The 17,352-nt window shown below is 43.3% G+C and overlaps 1 protein-coding gene across 2 annotated transcripts in view; it reads right to left on the bottom strand.

Moving 5' to 3' along the window:
- Positions 1 to 17,352, bottom strand: part of MGAM (maltase-glucoamylase) — a 96,047-nt gene that overhangs the window by 33,729 nt on the left and 44,966 nt on the right. For both annotated transcript variants that reach the window (XM_060415169.1, XM_027968390.3), the window contains exons 15-24: positions 16,279 to 16,396; positions 15,129 to 15,300; positions 13,715 to 13,831; positions 11,949 to 12,103; positions 9,298 to 9,382; positions 8,477 to 8,533; positions 7,837 to 7,961; positions 4,289 to 4,377; positions 2,943 to 2,992; positions 2,377 to 2,544 (exon numbers count right to left, since the gene is read on the bottom strand). In XM_060415169.1, coding sequence (XP_060271152.1) covers positions 2,377 to 2,544; positions 2,943 to 2,992; positions 4,289 to 4,377; positions 7,837 to 7,961; positions 8,477 to 8,533; positions 9,298 to 9,382; positions 11,949 to 12,103; positions 13,715 to 13,831; positions 15,129 to 15,300; positions 16,279 to 16,396 — 1,136 coding nt within the window. The remainder of the gene's footprint in view (positions 1 to 2,376; positions 2,545 to 2,942; positions 2,993 to 4,288; positions 4,378 to 7,836; positions 7,962 to 8,476; positions 8,534 to 9,297; positions 9,383 to 11,948; positions 12,104 to 13,714; positions 13,832 to 15,128; positions 15,301 to 16,278; positions 16,397 to 17,352) is intronic.

The raw sequence follows: 17,352 nt of genomic DNA, 5'->3' as shown, positions 1-17,352 counted from the left end.
TATTCCCCACAGGTCTGGAGTCGGGGCAAGAACAGAGAAATAAGAATCATATGGCCTGGGTTCTCCCCTCCATCCCACTGAGGAAACTTGGACAGATTCTTTCAAATTCCCTGGGTCTCAGTTTACCAATTACAAAACTAATAAGTAGGCAAAATCATATCTCCTTCCATTTTTAATATTCTAGTCTCTTCACTGGTCCAAGCCCAGAGCCTCAAAACTTGAAACTTTCTTTGAGTTCCATTCACTAATTCAAATACTTCATTTTTTCTATGTGTTTTTCTTCTGGTTGTCTCCTTGGAAAATAGTAACTTCCATAGTGAAAGTTCTCGTTTATCTAGAGTCATAAAATCCCATGCTAAGGATTATCATCCTTCCAGTCTCTCCCCAGTCTACGTTCATCTCACATTTCCCTATACCTCAAAAACCACCACAGAACAACAGTCTCACAATGGTGCATATTGATTCAAGGATCAATAGGAGACCCTTTGAGAATTAGATCACATCCTTCTTAGTTTGGCACCTAAGACCCTCCAAAAGCTGACCACAAGTTAATCTGTCCAAAGTAGGCCCTCTTCCAGATGTGGGTCCTACCTATTCCAGTTATACAGACTCACAGGCTAACAAAAGGCTTTTCTTAGTCCCAGGATTGGCTTATGCTAATACCCCAACCCTGACTGCTTTACCTATGCCAGTGCCCTTTCAAGGATAATGGTGCCCATTTGTGAAACAGACTTCTAGCCACCTGCCCAGTGGAAAATTCCCTTCTTACTACTTCAGTTTGGAACACCAAACTTCCCAAAGAAGAACTTTTTTTTTTTTTAATCCGTGTAACATATCTGCAGCCATTCATAGCTGAGTGCAAGTCCACCGGAAGTGGCTGGCCAAGGGTTTCTTTCTTGATTTAATGGCCTACCCCTCCCTTTCTTTCATCGTCACCTTCCCCTTTTCCTTCCAGCTCCTTCTTCTTTGTTTTAATTTTTTTTCCCCTCTAACAAGGCTAGAGTGACTGGAATTAAGCCATCACTTCCAATCACAAGAGAAGAAAAGACCTCAGCACTAACAACCTGAGGCACTGAGCCCATGCCAGAAACTGAGCACGTCCTAAACTCTCAGTACCCTAAGGAAAAAACAATCCCCGTTTGCTTTAACCACCATTCTGCTGAGTTTCCTGTCACTTGCAGCTGAACAAATCTCTACACAGATGCACCGTCTTTAAGGTCCAGCTCTAGACCTAATGCCGCCAAAGCTTTTGCTCAATGACTCCATGAAGCTTTGAACATGAAACTGGAAAGAATATAAGTTAACATTTCCTAAAGGTAGGATTAGGTTGCCTGTCCGCCACCTAAATGCAAATAATAAAAGAGTTCTTTTGTTTGTATATTTATTAATCTGTTTATCAAACTGGTAATTAGTTTATTTTCATATGATCATCTTACAAAGGACTTGCTCTTCGCTGCACACATAAATGAAGTCGCTCCATCGTGTCTGACTCTTAGCAACCCCATGGGCTGCACCCTACCAGGCTCCTCCATCCACGGGATTTTCCAGGCAAGAGTACTGGAGTGGGGTGCCATTGCCTTCTCCAATAACCAGTCACATAATACTTTATTTCTAACTTTATAATGTATGCATCATCAATGTATGTTGTTAGGACAAAATGTCCAATGATACCAATATATCATTTTAGTAGAAGACAAAATTTACTTATTTTTCTCCAAATTTGGAAGGTTCCTCACAAACCATCATGACCCCACTGCTCCCTATCCCAGATTATCTTGAAAACCTGTAGCAAACAGTGTTATGGAAAAGGATCCCTCATAATGCTAAAATTTCAGAGGAATTGATAATAACCTATTCAAGAACATCATCTCATTAAAAGTGATGAAAAATTCTTTTATTATTATCACCTAACCAAGTAAGTAGCATTAGCTAAGCTTATCACATTCATTGACTCAAAATATTTTCTAAGAATGTGTTGGAGTGAGAATCTAGCTCTATAGAGTAAAGAAAAAAAGAAAAGCACCTGAAAATTTAAATTAATGGGAATCCCACCTCAACCCTTCTAGCACCAATCAATCAGCAGCTTTCAGACCCAGTTTTCCTCTAATCCTGTTCCCCAGACTCCTGTCTTTGCTCTTCTTCTGTTCCAGGCAGAGAGAACAGAAGACTGAAGGGCAGATAAGGGAAAAAAGAGGAAAGGACCAGTTTACTTCCTCCCAGTATCTCAGCAGCCTCCTTGGTCATCCCAGCTCTGGCTCCCTCTTTTATTTTTTTCTATCCTAACCCTCTAATTTCCCCACTTCTGACTTCAGAGTGTGCCCTGGTCCTTTAGAAACCAATGCAACCTTGGCAAGAAGGAACATCTAAGCTACTTACCTGTAGGTTAGAATCGTAAGTGACATTAGGAGAAACTTGAACTGGAACACCGTTCTGTTTCACTGCAACGTTCTTAAGCTCCTGGGTTCCAAGGATTTTAATTTCTTTAAATGCTAAATTATTGGGGTCTGTGTAGGTTGACTGCAAAATCTTAACCTCCAGTCGGTTCTGCAAAACAATTAAACACAAAGACCTGCCTTGAATACACAGATCCTCAAGCCACTCAAGTTGTCTGTCCTAGACCAGCTACCCAAATGACCCTGAATGCTTCTTAGTCGTCTCTACTAATGTGTGCTCAAACACAAACTTATTTTTCCCCTGAGCCAGGGAGAAGGAGGATGAGAGAAACACATACACACACATGAAACTTCATTTGAAAATTCATTTAAAAAGACTGACTCTTTGATTTATCCATATCATTGCCTCTTTTGGACATTAAATCATAAACAGAAATGTGTCCCCCTATTGATATAAGTGAAGCTACAAATACACATACTGACAAACAGATAGGAGCTAATTATCAGACCAAAGCTCACACTTGAGATTCATAAAAATATACTACTCACTTGGGTGACGGAGAACTCACATAAGAGATAAAGGTTGTTGGCCACAGTATCTGAAAGGGAGAGAATGGCAAGTCAGACTCTGGCCTGCCGAATACGGAAAAACAGATTTCCTCCTGGTGCTCCTTGAAGCTTTTACAGGGAAGAAGAAAACCTACTACAAGTTGGATCTGTTTCTTTTACTTGAACCTCTGTTTCCCATTGCTTTTGTTCACTAAAAGAATACTGTCTATACATAATGGCCTGCCTCGGGGAACCCTGTCCCTAAGCCTGAATGTTAAATCAAAGTGCCTTTGTTCAGGGAGCCGTCCTTACCCTAACTGCCTGTGAACAGTTGCAGGAAGGAAGAAATTAACACACCCCCTCTCCAAGGCTGGCCATTCCAGAAGATAAGTGCAAGACTTACGACCTTTTAACTTCTTCACCTCCTCGTCCTCTAATCTATAAAAGGACCTGACATCCAGACCTGGATATGTGGTTATTTTGAGACATTAGTCTGCCATCTTCTCCATTTGCCAGTTTTCTGAATAAAGTCTTTATTCTTTGCCTCAACACCTCGTCTCCAATTCATTGGCCTGTCATGTGGCAAGCAGAGCAAGCTTGGACTCAGTAACAGAGCTTCACGTTGAGAATGACAGATTACAGATAGAGTTTCCAAGGCTGAGCCACTGTTTTCTCTTTTCCTTCCTACCTTAACCTTGAAAAGGTTCCCTCCCAAGTGCTTCCAAAGCATATGCCTCCAGTAATCTGCTTCCTAAGCTTGAGCCACAAGACTTCTTAGTGCACGGCTGCTGCTGCTGCTGCTGCTGCTGCTGCTGCTGCTGCTAAGTCACTTCAGTCGTGCCTGACTCTGTGTGGCCCCATAGACATCAGCCCACCGGGCTCCCCCATAGTGCCCTGGAGACAGACAAATGAGCTGAGAAGAGTGGCTAGATGCAGGTCCACTAGGAAAGTGTCTTCTCACTGCCTCACTCGCATGGGCGTGTTTTACACGTCCTCCAGGCTTGTTCATAAGCATTTGGAGTGAAGGAAAATGCACTGAATGGCAGAAACAGCCTTGAAAACATATTTCAGGGGCTGACAGAAAATCAAATGAGAGCCTATACATATAAAATATAGCTGGCCAGTGGGAGAATTCTAAGAGGTGGAGGGGAGTTTTCCTTCCATCCAAGGAAAACATCTACCATCCTTTCATCTACCACTATTCCTAAACAGCACAACCAAAACCAGAATTCTTCTCTTGAGTGATTAACGCTACCATGCCTGGTGAGAGAGAGGTCTCCCACTGCTGGATGAGCAGCAGGAGAAACTCAAAGATGCACGTCTGGAAACCCCAACGTGGTACTCACCTTTTGTTTCCCCATCATCCCAGAAAAGTTCGCCTTTTGCTTCTTTGTTCTCATCCAGGGCAATGATTAGACCAAGAGGGTTCCGCCGACTGTGGGAAACAAGATTTATGTAAGAGGCAAAGACTTGGGGCTCAAAGAATTTTGCTAAATGAACTGTGAAGGATTCCATCAGATTTCAAGTGGGAAAGGTTCCTAGCAGCAGATGGCTCTGCTCGTCTTCAGGCACAAAGGCAAAATCTACAGGAGCATCATTTTCCAGAATCACTAGTGTCATAGGAGACAGAAATACCCCAAACACTGGCGAGAAACATTGATGTAGGAGGCAAGAATTTAATCACCAGAATTGCTACAATAGCTACAATAAACGCTGTTAATGCTGTTATTATTTTGAATACAGACTATTAGAAGAGAAATCCTAGATGATAATTGGTTCAGCCTAATCATTTTATAGCTGATACATGCAGGGGAAGTATTCACTGAAGTCAGGAGGACATATTTTTTCCCCGCCTGAGAACCACGTTGACTCAGAAACCACGAAAATACAATAGAATCCATCTGTATGAGGGCAATTTTCCTAACTTGATTATTTATTTTCAGTTCATTTTGAGACAGATAAAGGAAACATTCTAATTATTTGCTACATAACTTAGAGCAGCAGTCCCCAACCTTTTTGGCACCAGGGAGCAGTTTCGTGGAAGACAACTTTTCCACGGACCAGGAGTGAGACAGGCAGTTTGGGGATGATTCAAGCACATTACATTCACTGTGCACTTTATTCTATTGTTACTACATCAGCTCCACCTCAGATCATCAGGCCTTAGATCCTAGAGGCTGGGGACCCCGACTTAGAAAATGAAACACAAGAAACCACTCAAAAGATGCTGAAATATATGGACACAGAGACAGAGAAAGGAAGAGCAACTGCATTTGAAATCTCTCCCTATTTCATCCCACCCAAACCACCTCCCAATTTCTGGCTCCTGTTGCACCCCTTACATCCCCTATTGTATTCTCTCACAGTTCAACCTTCCACAGTGCCCTGTGCAAGCCAGATTCCATTATCCACAAAGTCACCTGCTTTCATTTAACACACACGTACTGCGCAGCTTTCAATGCTAGGAAGTCTAAGAAATACAAAACCAAACAGACCACAGCTCCACCTTAAATATTGTAAGAAAGATTAAACATATTTACCAAATAATCAAAGCAGAAAGTTGAGTGGCACAAAAGTTAAAATCCTTACAGGAGTCTATACTGATACTTCTAACATCACGGTGACTTAGATACCCTGGAGGGTGCCGTATACTCTGAAGGCATATGTGCACGCTTAGTTGCTCAGTCCTGTCCAACTCTTTGTGACCCCATGGACTATATATAACCCGCCAGGCTCCTCTGTCCTTGGGATTTCCCAGGCAAGAATACTGGAGTGGGTTGCCATTTCCTACTCCAGGGGATCTTCCTGATCCAGAGATCAAACCCACATCTCTTGCAATCTCCGGCACTGGCAGGCAGATTCCCAATCGGCTATGTGGGAAGCCAATAGCCTGAAGGACTCAACCACTAAACTACTTGGCTCTGGATAAACTGGACACCTGATCCCTGAAGGTTGCTAATGTGAAACCCAAGGTGACAGCAATCCTCGTTTGCAACCAAAAAGGAGGCTAATCATCTCTGAAAGAATGAGACCTATAATTGGATCCTTGCAGTCACTGCATTTGAAAAACAAAAAAAATGACTAAACACATGAGGTAACTAGCCAGCATGAAAGATAGATGGCAAAAGCAACTAACAAGAGATTTATTAAGAGTCTACTAAGAATTTCAGAGACTAGAAATCTCAGCTGCAAAGTATAAAGCAACTATGATTGAAATACTTAACAATGTTAAGAAGGGGAGAAAAATTAGCTAAGCAGTAATAAAGTATAAATAATAAGCAGAAAGCTGCAAGTACCCGCACTCCCTCTGCTGGAGTTTTGGGGGAGGATTTCTCACAGAAGAAATCTGAGTTTAATTGGAAAGATCATTAAGAACTGGAGCCGATTATACAGAGTGAAGTAAGCCAGAAAGAAAAACACCAATACAGTATACTAACACATATATATGGAATTTAGGAAGATGGCAATGACGACCCTGTATGCAAGACAGGGAAAGAGACACAGATGTGTATAACGGACTTTTGGACACAGAGGGAGAGGGAGAGGTGGGATGATTTGGGAGAATGACATTCTAACATGTATACTATCATGTGAATTGAATCGCCAGTCTGTCTGACGCAGGATGCAGCATGCTTGGGGGCTGGTGCATGCAGAATTAAAGATTTTAAAATTTTAAAAATAAAAAAAAAAAGATACTAAAAAAAAAAATAAAAAAAAATAAAAAAAATAAAAAAAAAAAAAGAATGTATCAGGCAAAGAATGTTGAAAAGGACAATAAATAGAGAAGCCCAAAGGCAGGGAAAGAGGTGAGTATGTTTGGAGAATAACAAGACTGTTGGCATTGCTAATCTAAAGGTGTGTAGCAAGATGTGTCAGGAGACTCGTTTGTTAACTTGATACCAGATTATTTGGCCTTCCACACTCTGCTAATGACAGATTTTGGAGTTTAACCTGGGAAGCAATAAGTTGAGATCCTCATTTTGGAAAGACAGTTTTGGTATCAGTATGCAGAACAGCATAGCATAAAGCTGAATAAAGAAAAAGAAAGCAGGTGGTACTGGGTATATAAATATTTTCCATCAGTATTACAAAGTCAAAATTTGAAACATTATGGTAGGAAGGAATGTTCAAAAGAAAAGGATTCCTAACCTCCAAAAACTTTCCTGACTATTAAAAGCTAATAAGCTAACAATTTAGAGACAGGAATATGAACATGAGTCTCTTTAGTATCAGATGGAATGTATAATTTGAGAATCAAAACCATCAAGGAGAAAGTAGTGACATGAAGGAGATTTGAACTGCACAGGAAATAATTTTTGAACACTGTTTTGCATCACAAGAAATGGCTTATGGGAAGAAAGGAACAGGAAACTGAAATTACAGGGGAGTGGAAATGGACCCGACTCCCTAGAAATGGGGTGTCAGGAGCATAGCACAGTGGAATGATGGTCCAATTAAGGCACCTGAGGAGATCAACAGACCTCCTTTACCTGGAATTGAGATGTTCCCCAAAACATGAGACTTTCAGGGCTAACACTGAAATGGTCCTAGGAAAACTAGCAAGGTTCACCACTGCAGATGTCAGTATGTTTTGAGGAGACAGTCAGAAGGGTTAAGGAAGGACAGAGATTCAGGTCTTTGAAAATCCATTTGGATGCAGCTCTAAACCACAGCCTCTCCAGAAGAGGCCTAGGGAAATCTAGGGACAGAGTTTGATGACCTCACACACACACACACACACACACACACACACACACACACACACACACACACCCTTCCTCCCCACAGTCCATGCAATGCATCAGCCTCTTCTACGCAGACAACAGATGGGAACGGAAATGACCAGGTTTGTCAGCCTCCCCCTCTGATAAGGAAACCCCCAGCCACACTGTACCTGGCCACTGTGGTCGTGGCTGGCTGCTGCGTGGGGAAGATGTAGCCTCCTCGCAGGTGAAGTCCAATTTTGTCTCCAGGAAGTTCCATCTCCACTTTTTGCTTCCTCCATCTCTCTTGGACCCCCTGAGGCACACAGACAACTCAAACACGTCAGCATGCACACGTCACCTCTTAACCACATGCTGACTTACCTACAGCTGTGTCCTTCTCCCACTTAGCTGAACTGCTGTCTAGCCAGGCAATCAAACAAGAAAAGGGAAAGAATTTAAGAACAACAGGTTCTGGAATCAGTTGAGGGCTTGGGGGAACACAATGTCTTGCTGAGGCTGTTTGACATACATTGTGGGAAAAGCATACTAAATAAGAATCTGACTCAAAACCAGGCTCAAATTGTCTACCAGCCCCAGTATTTGCCCATGAGACCTTCTACTTCCATCTATATTTTATTGCTGAATAAAGTACATGGAAGTATCTTTTTCAGATTTCATCATGACTGATGTCAAGTGACCTAGGCTCATTTTATTGACTCAGCTGTGAAATTACTACTGGAAGCACGGCAGAAACATTCCTCAGTACACAGATAGATGTTCCTCTCTGCCTAGCAGCTTGAAGAGTGGAGAAAAGTCAAAGCTACTTACAGTCTCATAGTCATACCAGACAGCGTCAGGCATGTATGCGGTCACTTTCTCTGCACCCTGAAATTAAAACAAAATCTTGTCCTTCATGGCCCAGCCTCTGAAGGAGAAAAAAAAATGGATTTCTTAGCATTCCCTAGGGAAAGTTTTAAACATGTACTGAGAATGCATACATGGCCTTTCTTTCTGTTATCAACTCGTGCTTTTCATCTAATAGAGGCAATAACTTGGCAACTCAAAGAAAAACCCCAGGTGGAATCCCATTAAGAAGAAGAAGAATAATACTGAAATGCATGTTGTGAGAAAATAACAGTTCCAGGTTTACACTGTATACCGCATTTAACCTTCCCAAGAGTCCCCAGTGATACGGGCTATTGTTATCTCACCTCACAGCTGAGGAACTAGCACGTCATTTCCCCCAGATATCACTGGTGCCAAGTGGCAGAGGTGACAACCAACACCACGGCCAGCCTGACCTTAGAATGAGTGCTAGGGCTCTGCTCCACCCTGTCTCTCCATCACGGAGCAAGTTATGATCTGCTGGGTGAATCTGACAATGCATAGGACCGTTCTTGATTCCAGAGTCACCCATAGATGCTTCTACACTGATTGGAAACTTGGTCAAGGACAAAAGACCCCTAGAGACAAAAATGTGTACCCGTCTTTCCCAAGCTCCAGCACGCTGCCTTTAAAGCTGCCCCAGCCAGGCATGTCGGAAATGGTTTGGGAATAGGAAGAAGATACATGGTTGCAAGAAGAGAGGAGTTTGGAGTTAGCCGAAACAAAAGCAGAGGTCGCCATGGTTTCTCTGTGGGAACACTTGCCTCATCCAGGACTGGAGTGATGAGGAGGCCGGGCCCCCATAAAAACTGCTGGTGCACATCCCAGGTGTTGCTGTCCTGGTAGAACCTAGACACGGAGAAATCTTCCCTGAGATCTGGGCCAGTGCTTTCTGGCGGCTCTCCCCCAAGCCTGTCTAAAACCTGCAGGCTCCCTGCCTGGGGCAAATTCTCCCAACTATTCTGTGACCCCTATTCAATCCCTAGCCCTCCCCGCACTCCTGCAGGCAGACCTAATTTCCCAGCCTCTCTACCCTCCTATGCTTCCCCTAATTTGGACAGAAATTCCTATTTCAGTACTTGTGCTGGGCAGGTTCCAGGCTATAATTCTGTTTGCCATATCTCCCTTCAAAAATAAAACAAGCAGGATATTTTTGAAACTTCAGCTGACTATCCAAAAAGAATTGGATCTGATCACCCTCCCTCCAAAAAAAGAAAAACGATTAAAAACTTTACTCTTTACTCTTTTAGGATACCTGCGTTTTAATAGATAATTCCAGGAGATAGAAAAACCTTACTCACAAGAATAAATATATATCATAATATATACTATAATAATATAATACCTGAAGCCTAAAATGTCAGAAACATAAGGGAATTAACTGTGCTTTGATTTTGACAAGAAAAAAGTCTCTTTATTTGTAGAGTGTAAAATTATTCAATTATTCTGTTAATTTAAATAAATGAGACCTAGATTCTTTTCTTTTCTTTTTTTTTTTCTTTTTCTTTTTTTTTTTTTTTTTTGTGGCTGGTGCACAGGGATGATCCAGAGAGATGATATGGGGTGGGAGGTGGGAGGGGGTTCATGTTTGGGAACGCATGTACAACCGTGGTGGATTCATGTCAATGTATGGCAAAACTAATACAGTATTGTAAAGTAAAATAAAGTAAAAATAAAAATTAATTTAAAAAATAAATAAAGGTAATTTAAAAAAATAGATTCTATTTTTTTATGTGATGTGACCAATATAGACCTCAAAGATGTCCCCATTGATGACCAGCAAGTATATCCTCCAATATCCAGGTATTTGGCTTTCAGAACATCTGTGCTCAAAACTGTTAGAATGAATCACGTACAAGCCAATCAATAAAACTGGTTGAATTCTATGTCCAAACTGAGGCTTTGATCTAATTAACAGCAAACACTAGTTCAACCTAATATCTCTATTTTTGTGGGTCACTTCAATCGTGTCCAACTCTTTGCCATCCTATGGACTGTAGCCCGCCAGGCTCTTCTGTCCATATGATTCTCCAGGCAAAAACACTGGAGTGGGTTGCCATGCCTACCTCCAGGGGATCTTCCTGAACCAGGAAATGAACCCAAATCTCCCACATCTCCTGCGCTGCAGGCAGATTCCTTACCCACTGAGCTACCTGGGAAGGCCAGCTGAGGCAGGGTCCCCACCTAAACCACAGCCTCTGTCTCAAGCCGGCTAGCTTCACATAAGCTTCCTAGCATCATCTCAATCCTCAGTTTCTAAACACGGCTTCCTTCTCCTGATCCTTCTGGGGCCACTCAGGAGAATGCCAACCCCACCACAGAGCGACTCATTCTGCAGCCACTAGAGGGCCCCACAGCATCATCTCGGAAGCAAGGACACACCCTCTTCCTAGCACAAATCTCTATCCAGCATGTATTTCCTCACAGCTGCTTCCAGCCCCAAAACAGGATTGCCTGAAGACCCCAGAGCTACCTGCTGGCTAATCTGTTAAGGCATTAGTTCATACTAAGTGGCCAGTTTTAAGGAGAGTCTTTTAAAAGTGCTCTTTATTAGAGTCAAATTAGATACTCATTGGGTGAAGATAAAAATTCTGATTTCTGGAAATCCTGCATAGTAGTATTCTTATCAGTGTGTAAATGACAGGCTCATTCCTAGAGCCCAAACAGAGTGCATTACAAAAGCGACCATCAGCTCCAAGATAGCAAAGCCTTTAAATCAATGATCCCCAACCTTTTTGGCACCAGGGACCAGGTATATGGAAGACAGTTTTTCCATGGACTTGGGAGGAAGGAGTGCTGGTTTCAGGATGATTCAAACATGTTACATTTATTGTGCACTTTATTTCTATCATTATTACATCAGCTCCACTTCAGATCATCAGGCGTTAGATACCAGAGGTAGGGGACATTGCTTCCCTTGTGGCTCAGCTGGTAAAGAATCTACCCATAATGTGGGAGACCTGGATTCCATCCCTGGGTTGGGAAGATCCCCTGGAAAAGGGAAAGGCTACCCACTCCAGTATTCTGGCCTGGAGAATTCCATGGACTGTATGGTCCATGGGGTTGCAAAGACTGTGACATGACTGAGCGACTTTCACTTTCAAAGAAGCTAAGGATGAAAGAACTTAAATGATTTGTCTAAGGTATGGAGTTAGTTGGGAGAACAAAGACCCCCAACTCCCAAGACTTTTAGAACACTTCTCGTTCCCAAAGGAATAAGGCTATAAGATTTAAATATACTTAAAATAGCATTGATATATAGGCAGTAATAGAATTGCAAATGCCAAATGATTAGTCAAGTTGAAAAAACATATCTGATTAACTGGATTGTTTTAATTTTCCCGCTTCCATTTGATGATACAGTCAGTTTCACCCAGTTATATTGACACGATGCCTGTGGATTCAATGAACTTACTCATGCAGAAGGGGCCTGGCCACGGTGTCTCCGCGGCTGTGAGCACGGTAGAAGAGGGTGTAGAGATAGGGCAGAAGGGTATAGCGGACGGTCAGGTAGTGCCTGGAGGAATTCAACAGCAGCGAGTCGGCGCCAAAGGAGGCTGGATCCTGGGCCTGGGAAGAAACAAGAGGTGGTAGTTGTCATCTGGTTTTGATCTCAGCGAAGCAGCAGTGAGCGCTGAGTTCCCTGCTCAGGAATTGAACCTGGGTGACCTGAATGAAAACCAGGAATCCTAGCCACTCTAACCAGCAAGTGTTAGAGGTGAGAAGCAAATTTTCCCAGGCTCTTGCCTCTGTTTAAAAGCAAGAACGTTTCAAGGAGGCAAACCATAAAAGCAGGTGCAAAGTTTATTATTAGAGACAGCACAAGTGTGAGCGCACACAGAGAAACAGTCTGTTTAGTTAAGACAGAAGCAAGGCAGAGAGGCATACCTGGACACAAAAGGTGTGGGCATTCCCCCGCCACCCCCCGGACTGAGGAGGGGCTCAGGGAAGAGGTGGTTAAGTCATTTATATGGGGCAGTTCTTCTGGGTCTTTACCTTTGGCCAGCTATCTAGTTTCTTTTTCCACTTCTGACCTGCCCTAGGACCCTCCCCAACATGCATGTGCGACTTTTTCCCAGGGGAAAAAGTCCAGTCCTATGGGGGGCCTTAGCATCACCTATTCTGGGGTGGTACCCCCTCCTTTTTGATCCCCAAAGAGCCTTCCTGCACATATGCAGTGTTCCCCTTGCCCCAGGGAGGGGACATGACCTTGATCTTTTACTCAAGCAGGGTTTGATTCCTCTCTCTGTTCCTGCCTGACAGTTAAAAAGTGCCCCGTCTATTTACCCTGTTCTTGTTTGTTTTGTTTTGTTTTTTCTATCTCAAAGTGCAAATGGGAGGCTGTAAATACCTAGCCTAGGTTGTAAATACCTAGCCTGGAGTCCACTTGCCTCCTTCCTCAGAAAATGTAAACAGGAGGCTAGTGATAAATGTCTAGCCTGGAGCCCATCCACCTCCTGCCTCAGAAGGATCTGCAGAAATCAGACTCCATCCATCACAACTAAGAGTTTTATTCCTGCCAGACCCGGAGCTGCCTTGCAACTTTGCTTCTGAGCAATAGGGCTGAGAAAAGGGAGTTCATTTCACCCAGTAAGTGGGTGCTCTTCACCCTGTGATGCCTCCCCCTCGTTCATTCTAGGGGTGCTCTCCCAGCAGTGCATGCTTGCTTAGTTGCCCAGTCGTGTGTGACTCTGCAACCCCATGGCTCCTCTGTCCATGGGACTTTTTCCAGGCCAGAATACTGGAGTGGATTGCCATTTCCTCCTCCAGGGGATCTTCCTGGCCCAGGGATCGGACCAGAGTCTTCTATGTTTCCTGCATTGGCAGGTGGATTCTTTACTGCTGAGTCATCGGGGAAGCTCTCAGTAGACTGCCATTTAAATATTTGAAGTATTTCCTATTCAAAATGAGTAACATAGAAGTCTAGAGGTTTGATTGAAAACCTTCACAGACTCGCCATTTCTTTGACTGCTGCAGCAGAAATAGCAGAGGCCACGGCAACAGAGCATTTTAACGGCACCTCAGGAGTTCTGGTCAATTGCAAGCAGTGGTCCCAGTTAGCCTAAGTGAAGCACCAGGGAGGAAGATGGCTCAGCAGACTTCCAGGTGAGGATGCAGGTAGATCCAGTCCTACTGAATGCCAAGTCCATTTTGATCATATCTCCTGGGAGACTGACTTGCCTTGTAGCCTTGGCCATTGTGATTCCTGGAAAATGGATAGAATGCTCCCAGCTGCATCCACCGTCTGCAGAGCTCTTCAGAAGTGTCCAGTATAAAGCCACATATGTCAGCACCCACCTGGAAGGACACACAGACAGTGACAGCATGTGGACCTCACTTCCATTGCTGCCCCCTGCCCCTGGGCTTTGCTTTCTACCGGAGATCTGCCAACCCAACTTGGCTGATCTCTCCCTGAGAAGGCGAATGCAGTGTGATGGAATTAGGCTGTGTCCTGTGTCCACTCCTTACTGCCAGGTGACTTCAAATGAGTTACCCAATGCTCTGTGCCTCAGTTTCCTCATTTTATTAAAGCGGGCACTCTAGGGTTTTAGTAAATGAGATGATATAAGTAAAACATGACATACAATAGCTTTTTGGTGAATAGTAACTAGAAATACTGCTGATATTATCACTTTGACCGCAGCACTGGCACAATTAATTTTCCAACGGCTAAATCTGATCAGGTCATTCATCTCTTCAAAAATTTCCAGGATCTCCTGCTGCTCGTCCTCCTGGTAACTCATGGTAACTGGCTGCAACTCACCTTTCCAGCATCATTTCTCATTCCAGTCCTACATACCCATCCTTACAGATACATCAAATGCTCCCTCTTGCTGGTCTTTTTCAAGTTTATTTCTCAGTCTTAAAATGATCTCCCCTAACCATTAGTCTGATAAACATACCCACTTTTAAGGGTAAACTCAAGTGCCATCTTCTATATGAAGTCACTATTGACTTCTTCCCGTGACTCCCCTTGTTTCTTGTAATATTAGAGTTGAAAATTCCCTTTCTCGGGATTTCTTTTAACATTTAAATTATATGTTCCTGTTGGCACCTTTACCCTAGCTTGCCATAATTTTGTGTGTGTGCTTGTGTATAAACTTGGGGGTGGGGAGGAAAGGAAGGTGTTTTCATTACTATATTAATGTTTCTCTTCATGTACACCTAGCTCAATACTTTGCTCAGAGTAAGAGCTCAATAAATAGATATGTCGAATTTAACTAAAAGATCCCAAAGCCATCTCTAGGATGCTGATAGTATTGTGCTTCCTCATTTGGGTGCAAAATACACAGATGTGTTTCATTTGTGAAAATCATCATCTGTAACCTTATAGATATGTGCACTTTTCCACATGTAGGTTGTATTTTAATTTTTAAAAAAAATGTTCCAATGATACCACTTCAAGGCGGTATCAAGGTTCTATTTTTATAAGGCAGTACAGGAAAGAATGGCGTGGTATCAGTGTCATACCAATGGAGATGAAGCAGTGCTCACCAGACACTTAATCCTGGGCTGCGGAGGGCAGAGGAGGGAGGATTTATTATTTGGAAACCATCTAGAATGAGGCATTCTGGGGACTGTCATGTGGACTCACCATTGGGATACCAAAAAGGTTGAACTCAAGTATGCCAGGGATGGACCATCGGAGGTCGTTCCAGGTGGCTGCATTGTCTCCCAACCAGTGGGCTGCAAACTTGCCAGAACCCGCAAATGTAGAACGGGTTAAAATGAGGCTTCTCTTGTTGGGGAACACAGTCTTGACAGTTCTAGAAAGGGACAGAGGGAATCAGTGTGTGACCTTAGTGAGTCTTAGCCCAGAGGTTAATGTGATGATATTGAAGCTCTCAAGTTAATACCCTACTCTTTTCTTCTAGTTCTCTCCTGTAGGGCTAGATTTGCTATTGGGAGCAGACTGCCCCATTGGGTATGTTTATATTTTGTTTTAGGTACTTTATGTACATCATTAACTCCATAAAATCAAATTTCAGTACAAGGATACTGAGCTGGTACCTAAAATCCTAGAGCACATGAAGTCTGTAAGTTACTTAACCCTCTGTACGCCAGTCTATAGAGTATGGCAGAGAGGAAAATACATGAAACCTTGGACTCATGCAGAAATGAGTCCAAATTTTGCTCTTACAATTTATTAGCTGTTTGACCTTGGTCGGGTTACTTCTCTTTCTTTCTTCCAACTTTCCATTCATGCATGTATTCACTCTTTCTTTCATTATATACATTCCATAAATATTCATTAGCTTCCTTCTTCCCTTTGGGTTTCCCTGACAGCTCAGTTGGTAAAGAATCTGTCTACAGTGCAGGAGACCCCAGTTCAATTCCTGGGTCAGGAAGACCTGCTGGAGAAGCGATAGGCTACCCACTCTAGTGTTCTTGGATTTCCCTTATGGCTCAGCTGGTAAAGAATCCACCTGCAGTACAAGAGACCTGGGTTCGATCCCTGGGTTGGGAAGAGCCCCTGAAGAAGGGAAAGGCTCCCCACTGCGGTATTCTGGCCTGGAGAATTTCATGGCCTGTATAGTCCCTGGGGTCACAAAGAGTCGGACACTTGCACTTTCTTCTCTACGTGCCCAGGATTTTCTTCATTCGTTCAATAATAGAAGCCTTACTTATCCTGCCAAGTTCTCAAAAATAACACAGTAGCACCTGGAGTCTGACAAGACTAAGAATCTGGTCATGTATTAAGTCGCTCTGACCACGTATCGAGCCCACAGGGGTAATGGCCGTACTCTGAGGTGGCGATGGCCATGGAGTAGCCGTACAGGTTGTGGACGTCGTACTGTTGCCCCCAGTGCTGCACTGCGTCCATGCAGATGCTCTTGCTGAACAGGTACCCATCCAGGATTTCTGCGACAAAAGAGGATTTGGTCAATGAGAGCCTGAGCTACACACTCCCCGTTTCTCGACTATCACCAGACCAGGCGGCTCCCTGAGCAGGCAACTTTGTGGCCATCCCGGAAGTGGACATACACCATCCGCACAATCAGAGAGCTGCATACACCTGCAGTAGTTTCTCTGTTATGCAAAACAATTGTGCTGACTTGACACCCACACATCCTCCCACCTGGGTGCTCAGGTGACCAGAAGCAAGCACTTAGAAGTAAGTGGGTCCAGTTAGATTTGAAGTTAAATCTGAAGTCTGCAGACTTAGCTGAGTGGTCCAAGAACAAAAATATTTATTAAAAATAAATCTCTATCCCTTCTCTCTGTTGACCAGATACTATAAAGGATGATCGACCAACCTGTCTTTCATTCACCCAATCTTCTCTGCTCCCTTCACACCACTCTGGTTCAGATCCAAATTACTTCGGATCTTAACTATTGCAATCATATCCTTAATGGCTTATTGACCTCTGATCTATCGACTTTCTAATTCATATTAGAAGCACACATAATGCCAGATCACTATTTCCAAAACCATTTGACTGCCATATTTCCATTACTAAAATATCAGTAATTTCAATCACCAAAAGAATGAAGCCTCCCATCTAATTCCCTCACTGTTTAATCTTGACCCATTTGTTCCAATTTCTTATTTTCTTGTCAGATTCAGTTCAGGTCAGTCACTCAGTCATGCCCAACTCTTTGCAACCCCATGAACCGCAGCATGCCAGGTCTCCCTGTCCGTCACCAACTCCCGGAGTTCACCCAAACCCATGTCCATTGGGTCGGTGATGTCATCCAACCATCTCATCCTCTGTCATCCCCTTCTCTTCCTACCCTCAATCTCTCCCAGCATCAGGGTCTTTTCCAATGAGTCAGCTCATCGCATCAGGTGGCCAAAGTATTGGAGTTTCAGCTTC

Source organism: Ovis aries, chromosome 4, assembly GCF_016772045.2.
Source record: "Ovis aries strain OAR_USU_Benz2616 breed Rambouillet chromosome 4, ARS-UI_Ramb_v3.0, whole genome shotgun sequence".
NCBI lineage: Eukaryota > Metazoa > Chordata > Mammalia > Artiodactyla > Bovidae > Ovis > Ovis aries.
The sequence above is the reverse complement of the archived record's forward strand: the minus strand, read 5'-3'. Positions and strand labels throughout refer to the sequence as shown.